This window comes from Neopelma chrysocephalum, unplaced genomic scaffold (genome assembly GCF_003984885.1).
Source record: "Neopelma chrysocephalum unplaced genomic scaffold, ASM398488v2 Primary Assembly neopelma1_22b, whole genome shotgun sequence".
Classification (NCBI taxonomy): Eukaryota; Metazoa; Chordata; class Aves; order Passeriformes; family Pipridae; genus Neopelma; species Neopelma chrysocephalum.
The window spans coordinates 12,270,838-12,288,122 of NW_020897690.1; the positions used below are offsets into that span (position 1 = coordinate 12,270,838).

General features: G+C 38.4%; 1 protein-coding gene across 1 annotated transcript in view; it reads right to left on the minus strand.

The window, feature by feature from the left end:
- The window catches only part of INO80C (INO80 complex subunit C), a 28,207-nt gene extending 10,948 nt beyond the window's left edge, over positions 1 to 17,259 (minus strand). Inside the window, exon 1 of the mRNA XM_027680273.1 lies at positions 17,088 to 17,259. Coding sequence (XP_027536074.1) covers positions 17,088 to 17,219 — 132 coding nt within the window. The 5' untranslated portion in view covers positions 17,220 to 17,259. The remainder of the gene's footprint in view (positions 1 to 17,087) is intronic.
- Positions 17,260 to 17,285: the final 26 nt, after the last annotated feature.

Below are 17,285 nucleotides of genomic sequence, written 5' to 3' on the forward strand. Positions count from 1 at the left end.
TACCTTCAGACAGATAACACTTAGAACAAAAAATATTTTCCTGTAAAAACCTGTATTCAAAACCTTTTGTGTTGATACAATACTCATTTAAGTAGGAGAAAAAAGGATCATTATTATTGTGACTTATGGGAGTACCTCTAGACACTGAGACTATATAGCAAAGGCCATGATTCATCATATCCTTCTCCAAGTGATTACAAGGGAAGTGTTTTTACTCTTAACTACATGCATAAGTAATTACAGGATTAGGAACTAGGCAAGTTGAACTCTTCTTTGGGAAAATACTTCAGTGATTCTACAGAGCCTGTTTTTAACACAGCAAAGAGAGGTCTTAAATATTGAAAGTATCATATAAAACAAATGTTTCTAGTGCCTTATTAAAATAAAATATATTAATAGAAATAATCTATTTTCAAAACAATTGCCAGTCCTCTGTAAGTACGGGGGATACTGCCATAATATCAGCGGAAGCAACACTGAAGTCTGTACCTTAAACTTGATTCTTCCATTAAGAGAACAGACAACATTAAAAGACAGTGACTGTCAGAGAAACAGAAGAAATGCAGATGGATGTTCAGAAACACATACATTATGTGGCAGCAAGCAGAGAAAATACCTTAATAACTCCTGCGTAAAGTGGCTTTATACAATGTATTTCTAGGTTTCAAAGTATATTCTTGCACATGCATGCTTCCAGCACTTCAGATTTCAGCAGCAAATGTTAGTCAGCCTTAAGAAAGACAAGGCCTGAGATACAAGATACTTCCGATGAATTAATTATCTCTGATACTGCTCATTATCAGTGTAAATTCTCTAAGTGGAGGAATCAGCACTCACAGTTATTCTTCAAAGCATTCTTGCCTCTTCTTTGGTACCATCTGGTCTGTGTTAAATCCAATCCTACAGATAATTACTTTATCACTTTTGTCCCTTCAGTGATCTTCTCCTAAGTATTCTGTTTTTTATGAAACAGGCTTTGAGTAGTATTTCACTCATATCTCAAAACAGTAACTAATATAGTGAGACAGAGCAAATAAAAACAGTTAAATAGTAAAAGAAACTTCCTTACACATATAGTCCTTAATTTCTGCAGCTGGATATACTTACATACTACTCTGTGTGGATTCAGAGCTAATCTTGCTAGTCCATTGGGAAGGAAAGTAAGGAATTCTTCCTGGCAGGAAAATTCCTCAATGTAAATTCTATATGTCATTTCTTTTTCAGACCAACCCCTAAGGGATTTCAGGTATTCGTGCTGCTAAGAGTTGGGCTAACTCTCATTACAGGCCAGATGCTGATTTTGTTTTTGCCGGTATCCCTTGGACAGTGGCAGAGGCAGCAGGATCTGGAGCAACAACTTCTGCTTTTTTAGGTCATAGGGACACTCAAGTCATCCTCCAGTCACAGTGAGAAATAATGCCAGCAGTAGCTTCTGTATGTGTCATGGACAATTTGAGAGCAGGGGTTTCCTCTCCAAGGCAAAGGGTGCAGGCTGGTGTGCAGGACTGTAAAGCAGCTTGCATACTGAAGTATGCAACTGATACCATGATTTCAGAGCCCTGTGATAGACTGGGAAGCATATTAGACTGAGTACTATAATACCAGTTAATGCTGGGAATTGAGATAAAGACATACTGTAGAAGCATGCCAGTTCCCTCACTCAACACTGCTTGTATGAAAACTCTGATTTTTAGCAGTGGCACTATGGAAAAGACACACCCACCTAATATGCTTTTCTTTCTGGAAAAACATTAAAGAGTTGAGAAGAAGCACTGCTTCCAGAATAACGTGCAACTGCACAGAGTCGTGAACTTCGGCAAGTACAGAGCTTTGAAATGCTCTTTCCATGCAGCCTGCAGAAGTCTCAGCTGATATCCTCTGCAGCTTTATAGCCACAAACTGCAAATGTCTCCAGAATCTACAAATCTGTCCAGCCTATGTTTTAAATGCCAGGATTTAAAGCATAGGAAACATCATGTAATGCTTCAGGACTGTTTTTGCAATGTTTTTTTAAAGTCAGGGGATATGGATCTATCTTTGTACTGCAAAACTCATGTTTCCTGAAAGTGAATAATACAGTGATAAAACAAACCGTTATTTACAGCCTGATGAAAGATTCCTCAGTGAACAATTACTGCATAGTAAAGGTAATCTTTAACTTTTAACATCAGTTGAACAAATCTCTCCCAAATGTGCTTGTTTTCTTGGTCGTCCAGATTGAAAGACAGTATATTCTTCACTGTCATGTGTTGGGACAAACAAACAGGAAGAATTCAAGTCCCCTTTGTAGTCCTGTGAAGTGATGGTGGTCTCATGAGCACAGTGAGGAAGTGCCTGTCACCAGAGAACACACACTACTCAATGTGTGCTGTAACCCCCAGTCACGCAGGGGGCAACTTCCCCTTCCTGCCCATTTCACAGCCAATCCCCAGCACATTTTGCCTACCCAGCCAGTCTCTTAGCTAACTCTCTCACCCCCAGAGTTATAGGATAATCCCTAATGCTTTGCTGTGGGGCTAGAAAGAAGGTGTAACCATGTGCTGAAACTCTCAAAAGCTTCTTTAAAGCTTCTTTTTAACTGATCTTGTAAACAATCTTTATGGAGAATTCAATATACACTTCAAGGAGAGAGCAGCTTTTAACGTGCACTTTATAACTAAATTGTGTCTCTTAAATGGTGGTTCATGTAACTAGACCTACAGGGAATTTGCGCTACATTAGTCACTAAGCAGTATATGTTTTCCTCCATAGTCTGTTGAAGATTATAGCAACAAAGACTTTGGAGTGGCTTTACATTTACAGGGTACACCCGCATGAGAAAATGAAGGTGTGACTTCAGTACAGCTGAACATGCTTATGCTAGTTTTACCTCAAGTAATGATAAAAACACTGCAGTAAAGACTTCATCTAAGCCATCAGTAACTATGTTCATCCTCTCCCATTAACTCTTGCTCTGGCTGTTAATCCTCACTGAAGTCCACACCGCCACATCTTCTCACGTTACCCCTCTCTGTTCTCCTCCTCCTCCCAGTATCCCCCAGGCGTAGAGCAACCTTGACTGGAATAGTATGTATTAAAAATCATAGGCAGCGGGTCAATTACAGGCTTCTTACGGCACCAGTTGTGCAATTTTATTCCCTCTGTAAAGTTGTGTTTATGTGCTTTAGCTGAATTTTAACTACAACCACAGGATGACAGGTTGTCAACCCCTATTGCCTTGGACAGACGAGAGCAATAGTGAGGGGATTAGATTCTATTCTGCATTTCTTTTCACAAGACTATCTATCAAGTATTCAGTGCATCCCTGCAGGATGGGACACTGCCCTGCCTGGTATGTACTAGGACTGGGTGACAGTCACCCAAGGGAGGAAGCTGGCTGAGGACTTCACTTGGTTGACAGCAAAAATTTGACAGTGAAAACCTTCAGCAAACACTTGGGAGTCCCAATAAGTTGGTTGTAAGAGCAGCCAAGCCTGGGGAAGAGACCTGAGTTAAGCTTTGCTACTTTAACACGGGTTTCTTTTGAGTAAAGCCAAACCCCAGGAATGAGCCTAGTTTGGACCCCGCTGTATATGCTGCCTGCAGTGGGAGAAACCACACTGGGAGGCTGCCTATTCATATACTACTTTCAATATTGGGTTTTGGTAGATCGATTAATTTTTTTAATATATTTTGTTCCAAATTCCCTACTGCAGATGTTTTCACATGACTTCCAAAGATTGCTCCATCTGTCTGGTTTTATTTAGAGAGAGAAGAAGCAAAACTTGTGGACAACAGAAGCTGAATTCTTTGTTTTGGCTATTTCTAGGTGGAATCAGCATTGTGGGGTTTGGGATGGGTGTCTGTGATGGGGCTAAATACCAGGTGGATGAGCTTATTATGAAAGTGCTTGTTTGACTCATGATTTTTTTTTTTTTTTACCCAGCAAGGATTAAAACTGTGCAATATATCCTGAAGTATCATTTCTTACTTATTTCTGTTTTGATTATATTCTGTAAGAAGTTTTTTTTATTATTTCAGACTAATAGGATTTTATGAAGTATAAAAAACCCCTTTAAAATATGAAATCAAAAAGTCAAAGACATAAATATGTGCATTTCTGACATCCTATCACCGCATACCATGCATGTCAAGGCTTAGGAAAAAAAGGATTTGCACATCACTGAAGGTACGCTATGATCGCCAATGGCCATTTTCGCTAGGTGTTACAGTTTTACGTGCTAAAACAAAATTTAAAAACAGAAGGCAACCGAACAGTGTGCTGGTAAATCAAAACTTAAATGCATAAATAAACTCCATAAGAACTAGAAGGGGGGTTTCTAGTTTAAGGAAGCAAAAAAGATACCGAAAACATTGCTGCAAATCATTCATCAGTTTTAACAATATAATATATATCCAGGAATTATAGATGTAGGTGATTACATATGTTGTCTTTTGGTTTGGTTTGGTTTCTGCATTCAGTATTCCTGAAATGCTGGCTTTGTCCCACAGTGATGACTAGGGTGTTGAATAACATTGCTGAAAAACAAGTAATAAGAGGGGTCTGGTTCTAAATCAAGCCCTCACCCTTGGTGATAACTTTGCCCCAAGCAGCCGGTTTGGCTTACTGAGGAACCCACTTTTCTCCAACCTCTGTATGTGAAATTCAATAAACAGTTTATATTATTTTTACTTACTTTTGGTAGCTGAATTTCATAATCACAATACTACTACAATATTGTTTTAACTCAGCTTCAATAATGGCATATGTCTAATTATTTCTGTAGTAGGTTACTTCTAAAGCAGCAATACCCAACTTGTAGCAATTTACTCAGCTTTTAGTTGAGTGTAAGTTCTGTGATATCTTGACAGAGCTGTGGCATGCAGCCAGGGAAGAAAATGGTAATTTATAAAATCGATGGATAATACCTGTATTTTCACTAGCAGACAATTACAGTGAGTGAGAATGCCATGTGGAAACAGAGCACGAATGTCACTAGATGACAGCAGTGATGATATGAGCAGACTTTTTAAAATTGGGAGTAGATCTTGAATGTCAGCTATTTAACGGACTGCCAGCTAATACTGCTCATACTGGAACATATATTAAGCTGTTTGATTAATATATTAGCTCTCACTATAACAAGGCTGGCCAGGCTCTTGCACATTCTGAATATTTAAATCATTTAACTTTGCATGATGACATGACAGGAGCCATTAAAACTTGAACACGTACCCTCTGGCAGACAAAAATGCAGCTCTTTACATTGCTGGGAATAATTTACAGAGAAAGGTGTCAGAATTAGATGTGCTTAATCTCAAGTTAAAATGATGGCTAAAAAATTTCTCATTGCCAACATTCTTACTATAGTATATTGCTGAGAGCAAACTCACTGAAGACTCAGAATGTAAGAGTGAGGAAACAGCACTCTCTTGAACAAGGTTGACTCCACATCTGTGACATAAGGGTTTGCTGGAAACTTATTCAGTAAGATGTATAAACAAGTCTTCCTCATCTGGTTGCATTTTACTAGTTCTTGGGTTCAGCAGGAAAAACCTTTTCACTCTTCCTTCCATTCACTAAAATAAAGCCAAATAAAACTTCCCCAGCCTTTTCTCTCTCAGCACTCTGGTACATGGTAGCATTTTAGGAATGTCCTCCCTTCACAGAACATCTTACCTTATTTTGGGATAGGACAAAAAATAGTTAAGCTTGAAAATGTTCAAATGCCAGGAGGGAAAAAAACCCTAATTTTGCATATTCACAGCAAATTTTGTTCCACAGGGCAATGAAAAACTGAATCTACTAAACAAAAAATCCCTGAGTAGTAGCCAGCTGAAACCAGTTATGAAGCACAGCGCAGATCATTGTCCTTGTAGCAAGTAGGATTGACAATATATTCATGTATATGGTGTAAATTGGGACTAAACCCATTTAAGTCAGTGAGCTTAATAATTATCAACTCGTCTCAAAAGACAAAGGTCCTGGTATAGGTTTCTGCTTCCACTGACATCAAAAGTAAATCTCCCAAAGGCCTGACAACAAAAATATTTTTGTTTAAATTACCACATTGTGCTCAGATGCTACTGCTGCTTTCACTTACAAAGAAAGTTGAAGGAGGGTTGTTAAAAACAAATATAACTACACAAAGCTTGATATTAGATTGTTGGATTATATAATAATAGTCTATAATTCCAAGTACATGTCACTAAATGTACTTCTTCTTCTAAGCATTCCCCAGAGGACTTCTGGGTCACGTGCCAAACTACTTATCTATGTGAGACTTACAAAATCTGCCCTTCCTAAAGTTCTTTCATTCCAGCAGTTCTTTCCCTCTAACTTGCTGAGTATTTCTGCTGATTATCAGGAGTTAATCAACTATGCAAATTAACTCCAAACATGCGACTAAAATTTAGCTATAATCTCTGCTGTTAAGTATATAAGAGTTAGGGGGGACGTTTTCAAAGCAGGACATGGAAAATATTTCATCTGCAATCTAAATAAATAAAGATAATACATAAAGAGACATACGCTGTCCAGATAGCACTCTCTACCTTATGCTTTCAAACTTTTGCTGCTTTGAGGTGAGTTAAAACATCTCACATTTCAACTGCCTTAGAAAGGCTGAATAAAATTTTACTCATGCACTAAAAGACTGGACTGTCACAAAGTGATGGATGGCTTTCCTATGCTCTCTGTAGGGCATTTCAATACCATAGACTCCAAGCACTCTTGATTAAAAGGCGACATTCTCATTTAGGGTCCTGTCACTGCCTGAGCTTCAAACCATTATCATTCACCTGCACTGGTGCTTCCAGTGACAAAATACTTACAAAAATGTATAAAATACTAATTACTTTAGTCACTTTGATAGAGGTATAAAACACCCTAATGCAAAGCTCTATTATGCTGTGTGAGGGTTTGAATTGAAAATTAAAAATGCAGCCAAAGGGAGAATAAGATTTTAATTACACTCCCCACCTCTCAAACATTTCTTAAAAACCTAGGGGAAAAAATGTAGCAATTTCATGACACAGGATCTCCTTTCATAATGCTTACTTACAAAAACCCAAAAATAATCCAGAAAAACTCAAGTTTACTTTCTTCTCTTCAAAATTATTACACTATCAAACACAGAAAAAGACTAACAAGCTTCAATAAAAAGCTTGGATTTATTCTCAGGGGATTTCAGATGCCAAACATGTTTTTCCCTTTAAAACTTTCAAGTACTATGATAGGCAAAGTTTTATAACTTACAGATATTTAAAGGAAAAAAAATTACTATTTCCTGTGGGGAAAAGCCTCAAATAAAATGTAATTGGGACGCAACTGTGAATAGCTTCACACTATCCCAGAAAAGCTTGCTTTAATTTGCATTTGCCACAAAGCTGCCTTCGGCTTAAATAATTGCAAAGGATCTCTTACTTTTAGATTTCATTTGGTGGATTGGGATTACTCCTTGCTTATAAAGCTTGACAGTTTTCTTTATTAAGAAAATTGTAACTTCGACAAATTCACAAGCTGAATGGCACACTGAAGCACCTCTGAAGCTAAAACTTTCAGTGTATGCGGAATCGAAAAGCACATGTTAGGTCATACGTTCACCAAGGGTAAAAGTGACCCCAGTTAACAGAGTATTTTGATCCCTCTAGAGAAAAAAAAGGACTTCTAAATTGATGAGCTTTAAGACTGAAAATGGATGGAAGCATACCAGCAAAAAGGACTACAGTAAATCACAATTGAATTTTTATAAAAACTGCCAGTACGCTCCTTTCTCTATCAGAAAAATTCAGTTCAGTCAAGGACTTTGGCTAAACTGCTTCTTAAAGTTTAAAATACATCATTTGATACAGAACAGTTAAGGTCAAAGTACTTCTGGAGAAAAGAGTGGAGGATTACAATATGCTCATGTGCTGTTAACATTGTAATGCTGCTCAGGGAGCATACCAGAATCCCTCTGTCAAGTAACAGGCTTCAGCCAAGGCAGAAGAAGGATCCAAGTCCATTCATCTACATGTGACTGAATCAGGGACAAGCAAAGCAAAAAGTTATTGGCTCCTATGACTGATGGGAAAGTAATTTCATTCTGAAAAAAAGAAAAAGAAAAAGAATCAGTTTCCTGATTGTACATTATTCTGTAAAACATTATCCATTCTGACAGGAAACAATGTTTGAGTAACAAAGAAAAACAAAACAACATTTTTTCAAGGAAAAGCTATTAATTAGTTTCAAGTGAAAACAGAGTGTATCTTTCTTTCAGAGCTCCTATTCTATCTACTTTGCTTAGGAAAAAACACGCTGGGATTAGAATAGTCAAATTTTACCTTCAAGACGTTATGGACTAACTGGTCATAAACCTATACAGAAAACGAAACTTTACTTTTGTATTTTTCCTATTTTTTTACACATTTTAGCACTTTCTTCTGTCTTTCTTGTCCCTTTAAGTGGACAAAAATTCCAATTTTATTTCATTTCTGCTAACTACACTACTACTGCATTGCAGTCTAAAGTTACTCAGAAGGTTTTTCCATTTGTGTACAGGTACATAAGACTGTCATACTTGAACACTATCTCAGAAAGACAAAGTTTAGGTACACTGATGTATGGAACACTCCACTTCTACAGGAACTGAGAGTAAAAACATTCTTTCTACAAACCTTCAAAAAGTTATCAAAGGCATAACGTATCAGAGAGTAGTAATTGTTTCAGATGCCCCAAAGGTCTTTTAAGGAAGACAAGAAAAGAAACTATACCTTAGTTTTCAAAATCCTTCAGACTACAAATGCCATCCTTATTGTTTGCCTCATTTTATGGGACAAAAAATCTGGTTGCACATGCCCTGAATGCAGCATTCACTTTCCTTCATCTAGTAAACTTAACACCAACCATTCCAGCTTGAAGAGCACACCAAGTCTCCTGTACTCAGCAAAATTGTAGGTGCATTATCCTATGGATACCTACATTTAACTGGATAATGAAAAAAACCCTGACGACTGAACCAAAATAAACATACGGCAAATTCTAATTTAGATGAAAATAAGGTAATACAAGTATCTATTGTAGGTTATTTTGAGGCAGCTCAGGAGGAAGAGGGAGGAGAGAGTTGTATGGTAGAGCTAATTTCAAGGCAAATTTCTGAAATATTTCTGCAGAAACATTTGTACAAGTAGGTGGTTGTTTACTCAACTATAAAAGTTCTGTAGCACTTCACCCTGATACTATATATTGAAGTTGAGGAACTGCAGCAGATCTGAAAAGCGCCAGACAGTTTGGTGTTTTGCTTATACACTTCTATCCCGACTGCCTTTTTTGCTGGACTTGAAACAGAACAGAACTATTAAAAGACTTGACTTTTCCACTACATTAGAAGTAGTGAAGTTTTGCTATCATATCCACTATCGTAGGTGAAAGGGAAACATAGTATTTCATATTTTGTGTTGAGTTTAACAGGATTCTATTTTAAGATATTTCCCACAATGAATTATTCAGCAAACAAACAAAATACCTTTTGGACAGATAAAAAGTATGATAATAAAAAGGGCAACTCTATATCTGTACAAAAGGTAATTCTGGCTGTAACATATAGGTTTAACAAAAATTCAAAAGAAAATGGAATTTCTGACTTGAGAAAATTCAAGGTCAGTAATGTGAGACGCAAACTAGCATTGCTAGTTCTAGACTATGTAAACAAAGGTAATCAATTTAAGGAATAAAACCTTTCCAGATTATCAGTTTGGTTTGAGGAGCCTGAATACACTGCACATGTCAAGGAAAAATGGCCTTCTCCTGTTTCAGTTTGTTCATTTTAACAGTTAATTTTGCTGTAAGAATATTGTCCTGTTCTTTCCAGGGAAGAGCAGTTCTATGAAAACTTAACCATTGTTACAGTGTAGGGAGAATTAATACTGTCTAAATGAAGCCATTGAATTTTGTGGTCATTTTCATATTTGAACCATGGAAGGAGTGTACCGCTGCTTGTTGTAGAGGACGCACGCATCTTAATCACGTAAAGCAAATGTCTGAAAGTTGACATGATAACACTAAATCACTGAAGCTAGAAGGAGTCTAAGGAGGCCACTAGCCAACCTGCTGCTCAAAGCAGGGTCAAAACTGACCTTGGACTAGACTTACAGGGCTTTGTCCCAGCAGGTCCTGAATACTTCCAAGGACAGAGATTGCACAGCTCTCTATCTCCCTGGATAGAAATCAATACCCTAAAAAATAGAAAATACTGGTTTTATTAACAAAAAGATCTTTTCGTCATGAGCAGTCATATAACTCATGTTAATTACTGCCCTAATTTCTGCATGTCTCAATTCAGCAGTATTTTGCTGTAGTCCTGATGGTTTCAGGGCATAAATGTAACAAAGTTTTTAGACAGAGGGGTCATCTTTAATTAAATGTACCTGTTTATCTGGAAAATTAAGACAAGTTGCTGTGGATGGACTGCATACCAATACAACACTGACTCAATAGAGACCTTTTTATCGCACATAAATTTCACACAGTTTCCTAGTAGGTGCCAGGCTTTCCGTTTGTTTTCTTGGAATGTTTGAAAAATGTGCTTAAAACCCTCTCAGGGTACCAAACTAATATTTTTATTAGCCTTTCTAATCCAAAATGAATACACTGATATAACTACCAGTGCCTTGCTACAGTAAGAACTGAAGTTACTACCAAACACAAGTATTACACTTTAGAAAAATGTGAAAAACAGTCTGACACCTCTATAAATCTGCACCATCTAGACAGTTAAGTTATTCCACATTTTCTTTTGCTAATCTGAACCTTTTAAAGAACTAACTGGATTCTGAGACCACTTTTTAGCATTACTACTTCTCAGAAAAAATGTCATTCTAAGGTACATGCATGAGGTGTTTTACATTGCTCTTTCTTTCTCAAAAAATGACCCATCCTATTTTATCTCCTTACGATAGAAGCAGTGAGCCATCTTTATTAACTCTCCTAAGTTTCTTCCATGTTTATTATGAATCCTGAAATTAGGTGTGATCACAGTAAGACTCCATTTCCAGTTAGCTAAAAGAAAGATTATCTACTTAAAATTATCTACTAGGATAAGTGGAGAAGAGTAAAAAACCCACGACACCAGCATACTGACGCCCATAGTAAAAGCCAACACACACGTGCTTTTGCCTTTCTACAACATAACCCATCTGTGTTTACTCTAAATTTAAAATCTAATCACATTTGGTTGGGGAGTAGATAATTCTCTGAGATTGGCACAGTATGGTTTAGAAATTCACATACTTTCACAATTGCAGATCATCTGAAGCCTTCAAAATGTGATACATGTCAAGTAAAGTCAGTTCTTAGCTCTGTTTTGACAGTCTCCATTTTAACCTAGATTGCTCTATAAAAACAATGCCCTTTTTAAAAATGAAGCTAAACTTAAAATACACACAAATGTTGGCAGATTTCCCTAGAAAATCTGATAATTGTCTTTTAATTACCATTTTTCCCCATCAGGCACAGAGAGATTCTGGATCTTTAACAGATTTGACTTCAAATGTGCAAGTGACAAAAACTGGATAATCCTGGCTCTCATTAGTGAACTGCCTGAAAACGTTTTTTGGGATGAGTATTTCAGCTATTCACTTTCAGCTTTGTTGCAGCGTCTGAAAGGATCGGGAGATGAAAGCAGTGACTCTCTGAGAACTTCATACAGAGAACTGCAGGTTTGGGGGATTTTCAGTGCTCTGTGGTCTGGTGACATGCAGTGTGATGCCAGAGTATGTTACCTATGTGTAGGATAGCTATCTCAATTTAAAAGCTACATGCTCAAACTCTTGTTGAGACATGCCAATTTGTTTTAAAGTGGCTGCTAGTTTTGTAAGAGCCAAGACTCTTTGGTAGGGTTGGGAATAAGTGTGCAACTTACGAAGAGCTCACCTTAGCAGTTCTTACTAGTAACTAGTAATCACCTGCAATGTATCATGGTATCTATACTTTATCAAATTAAAGTGTCATTTAAATCAATTTAATTACGTTTGAATTAACATCCCATGGGAACACATTATATCTTTTAAAGATATCACTCCAAGCAAGCAATAGCTTCAGACTGGCACTGCTTCATTGGTTAAATTCACATATTTTCAGTTACTGTCATAATTTTAAGGGCTGAGAGACGTTTTAACACAAAAAGTGTAGTCTAATGCATAATGACAACAGCTGCACTAGAGCAGATATATGTCCCAGAACATGGAGAACAGTAGTTCACCTCAGTAGTTGCAGTGGTACTCGCCAATTCTGTAGTTAAACTCCTTCACCCTAACCTCATTTTCCAGGAAATTACAGTCAGATCAAATAGACTCTTTAAAACAAAGTTATTTTTCAACTGATTTGATGGTTTCCTACTAAAAGTGATAGGCCTGGTAAAATAGTGTAACAGGACAATTGATTAAATTTACTGATGGTTCAGGGTCCAATTCTATGCTATTTATGTACTAGGGTAAGCTCTCTCTTTTTAGTGGGCAGCTTCTGAGTATGTAACAGCAACCATGTATATATTTAAGTCCACTTGTTCAACTTACAGCTCTCTATCAAGAACTTTGAAATCTTCAGTTTAACAATATACAATCATAATTTAGTTACCTTTAAAATAAAAATGGATTTCTAAGAGTATCTTAGAGTCACTCAGGTTTTTTTCGCGTTGTGCATTAGAAGAGTTTATTTAAGAAGATGGTAACTTGAAACCATCTTGATTTTATTTTCTAATATTATTGTCTAGCTTTTATTTTTAAGCATAGAACAAGAAATATAGAAAGTGTTAAGTATACAAATGAGAGCTAGTTACATAAAATGAAGGTTACTAGTACTGCTGCAATAATCCTAACTGTAGATAAAATCCATATATTTAATAATTTAACTTCTAAATACCACTACAGAAGTTTGGCCTTTATTTTCTAAATGGTACCAAGATCTGCTGTTATTACAGCAATGGAGAGGAGGGAAGCAAAAAATATTCTCTGTGTATTTCTGTAGCTTACAGGGCAGTTTACATCAATTAAAAATGTAAGACAAAACACGATATCATTCTCAAAGTCAAGTGTTTATTACACTTCATCAGGTTAAGTCTAAAGTTGTTTCACAAATAATGCAAGCAAATATAGATTTACCACAATATTTAGCACATTTTCTCTTTTTAATTGTCCTATGAAAAAAAATCAGATTTTTTTTTTCCAAATCATTCTCTTATCTTACTGGAAATCTTATCTTTAAGCTTGTTGGATGTCACAGGCAAGCATTTTTGTTTCATTAATTACGTCCAGATTATACTCTTTTTAAAGCTTCCTGTTACTGTATAATTTATAAAAATAATGGTGTGAACATTAAGGTAGAAGAACCAGTGGCATTTTAAGATCAGTGTCAAAGATTCTAACCCAGGCTAAGTGATAGTAATTAATAAGACAGAAGACCTGGAGACAAGTCCGCACAAAAGCCAGCAATGGAGCTGAATCAGCACAGCAGCTGTTGGGAACCACTGGGCAGGGACATGTGACTGAATGGTGCTGTGTAAATCACTACACAGCATTGGTTTTGACACATTAATGTTACCATTTAATATACATAATAATCATCAACATTGCTGCAGCAAAGACGGAGGTCTTTTTCAGTGGCACAACAGCATGGGAGGAATAATTGTGTAATGCTAATGAAAGTGAAGTAATCAATTTGCAATCATACTTTCCTGTAAACTCATTTTTAATTTTACGTTTGGTAAATACAGACATTATATCCAAAAAGCATGTGTCTCCTTCTGCTGACATGACTGACAAGCCCTATGTACAATGTGCTTCCAAAACAAACATGGCTCAATACCTTTGGGTTGGTAACTCATACAAATCCCACAGAATGTTCTGAGTTGGAAGGAACCCACAAGGATCATCGAGTCCAACTCTTAAAGTGAATGACCCATATGGGGATTGAACCCACAACCTCGGCATTATGAGCACCATGCTCCAACCATATGATGAAGAGTGTTTCTTAGTAATGTTCCTACAGTGTGTCTTAGAGAAAGTAGCAATTCACATGCTGGAGAAACATAATCAAATTGGAGTTTAAAAAAATCTGTATGCTGTGTAATTCTGTGTGCCTTCTTGTAGGATTACTCAAACTAGTTGATTACATTGCCATGCTTAAGCAAATTTGTTATATAAAAATAAACACTTTTTTTAAATTTACACTCTTACCAGACTGGTGTGTCTTTCAGGGTGAGCACTGTGATAGCTACTTGTGACATAGCGCACACAAAGGTAAAAAATAAGTATGTGTTTTGCAGAACTTACAAAAATCTTTTTTTGTTTAATTTCACAATGATGGAACCAGAGATGTGGGTATGTTCACAGCTGGAACAATGTGAAGTGTATTTTCACATAGGCTGGTACAAGGTTCTCAGCAAAAGTTACTAGTTAATACAATGGAAAGTCCCCAGATTCTAAATTGACCCCTGCAAGTAGTTATAAACCTCCCAGTATGGATTCCCTTACCTGTAGTTTGCTACTTAACTAAGAAATAATTCACTATTTCTCTATCCCTTTCAGAATGTCAGTTTGCTTAAAATAGAAACCATTTAATGCTGAGCTATGGCAGGACACATTTAGCTTTTAAAGGGCTGAAAATAGGTTGTAAAAGGCTGTAAAATATCAAAGGGGTTAATTACGAGAGTGAATGGTCAGAAGATTAACAAATGCTACCTCCAAACTTGTGCTGAAACTGGTGTGCATGAAAAGTGTATAATCAGACTACCACATGAATGTCACTTGTTTGGAGTTAAAAAAATCAAAATAAAATAAAAATCCTACATGATTGGATATTTGGTATATAATATATTCAGGAAAAGTATTTAAGTCATGGATGACCTAGTCCCTGACTGACTGAGCCACTTAAAGACTGAGTATATTATAAAAAAAAGAGCATTAAGTGCTTGTTGACTGGCTACATTTTGAATAGCTCATTAGACTAGAATTATTGTTTCATTGTGTCACAGGTTCCTTATTCAGAAAAAGTATATTACTCAGCAATTAACCAAGGTCTTTTAAGAACTGCTGGAGATTAAGATTAAATAACATACGGCAGAAGAAGGTGCTTGATGATCAATGTTTCTAACTCAAAAAATGCAAAGCCCCATTTCATTTCTGTTTGAACTGCCTCACTCCAGAGCTAGTCAGCAACATTGAATGAGATTGCTAGATCAACAAGCTGTTCCTTGTCCCACTCCTGAGGTTACACTTTTTCTGAGACTCATTTTTTCTTTTCCTTATTGGATTGATCTGCACTGCTGAAGTCAATCAATGTGTACGCTGACTCGGACGCAGTGTTGAGAAATTACATCTTTCTCCACTGAAATCACTTGTGAGAAGAATTACAAAAACTGTTTATCAAACACTATTGAAACACAGTTTCAGTAAGAAAAGTCTCATAATACTGGAAGCTGTCCACAAGCTTTAGTCTGGCATCCACTTCAGAAAACCATTTTAGAGGCAGAAGGGTTTGGGGAAGTTTTTTAAATATAAATTATTCTATACACATTTAAATAATATATAAATAAATAATGTTTTATATCTGCATACACACACACATGCACACATGCACAGAGGAGCTTGCTCCACAGGGGAAAATCCAGATTGTTATCTGTATCCCACCTTGAAAAAGTTGTCAAACGTGATCTGGTGCAGTTTGTTAACGACATGAAGCACTACGGTGCATACTCCCTCTCCTAGGGATAAGCCCACTAGACGAGAAACCATGGAACTGCCACAGGGTGAAAACAAGTGTTACAAGGGGATCATTCAAACGAGGAAGGGTTTCTGTCTGTGCTCTGGCAGGTGCACAATGGCTTATATTTGCCTGGGGAGAAGATCTGCTGAAAAACGCATAAGCATTCCCCTGATCTGATGGCTCGTGAAAATAAGCAACCTAACTAGCAGCAGGGTATAATTAGTAGCTACTGTTATAGTTCATGAAATATGACTGAGAAGAGTAATTTCCAGGGGAAAGAAAAAAGACAGCCATTTTTTCCAACTCTCTTTTAACCACTTTAGCTACCAAAACCTTTCTTGAAGAAGTTATCCAAGACATGGCATCTCAAGTCTATACGGGTGTTGCATACACACTGATTCTGAAGAATCTGGGACTTAGTTTTGGAGCATGAGATGTTTCCTTCATCAAGAGGCAAATGACATTAACTGGGGATGGGTGTTGGTGTCACACGATGCAGAAACAGTTTGTATCGCCTGCTGTGACTGAAGGTTGGAGTTTAGAAGAAACTCACCTCAATAGCCCTTCTCCCTCCCCTGGCCCTGTTCCCTGAAACTCAGGCTCTGAGGTTACATCTTCATTTCACTTTTAAGTCTTCTGCCCACTTAGCCCAACTGAGACAAGGCCACCTGAGCCACACACAGCAGAACTAGCAGCTGTTGAACTGTGCTCTGTCCAGCACTAGTGTCTCCTCCGTGACACATCAGCTACCTCGAACTAAAATCACCATCGCGCACGATCAGAGGTTTATGCGTGGGGATGTGTGCACAGAGCTCAGGTACAAAGCTGAAGGCTGAGCGCGGGGAACAATGAACAGCCGCGGGGCGGTTTGATCAGAAAGTGTAACTGCACGCTTGTGTCACCATACACTTGTGACCACACTGGACATCTCGGTGCTTCCAAACGCAGCTCCCACCGCATCCCGGTTAAACGTTGCCTCTGACCCACACACCCGGCCGGGGAAGGCGTGAGAACGACACCACCAGTCCAGCTGTACACATCGAGGGCACACAACCTCCACGATACAGGGAGAGGAAGGAAGCGGCCCGAAACTCGGCATTCCAACGCCTGGAAGGGACCTGTAAGCCAGAGGGACACGGCGGCCCCCCAGCAGGCACTCAGTGGCCGGCCCTTCTCTGGGGCTCGGCAGCTTCCAGCGTGGAAGGAGTGCTGCGGGAACCCGGGCGGGAGGCGGTGCCGTGTCCCGGGATACCCGGCGGTACAGAGAACGGGGACAGTCCCCGCCGAGGGGGCGGGACAGGGAAGGGAAGGGAAAGGAAGGGAAGGTCGCCGCCGCGCATGCGCGCTGGTCGCCCGCTCCCACCATTACCTGTGAGCCACCCGGCGCCGCCGCTTTCTTTTTCTTGGCGGGGCCGCCGCCGGTGCCTGGGCTTGCCGGGCGCTTCTTGCTGCGGGACGGGGCGCCGGCGGGAGAAGCGGCGGCGGGAAGCAGGCTGGCCATGCCGTCCCGCTCGGCTCCGCGGCCGGCAGCGCTCCCCCTCCCCGGGCGTCGTGGCGGCGCTGCGGA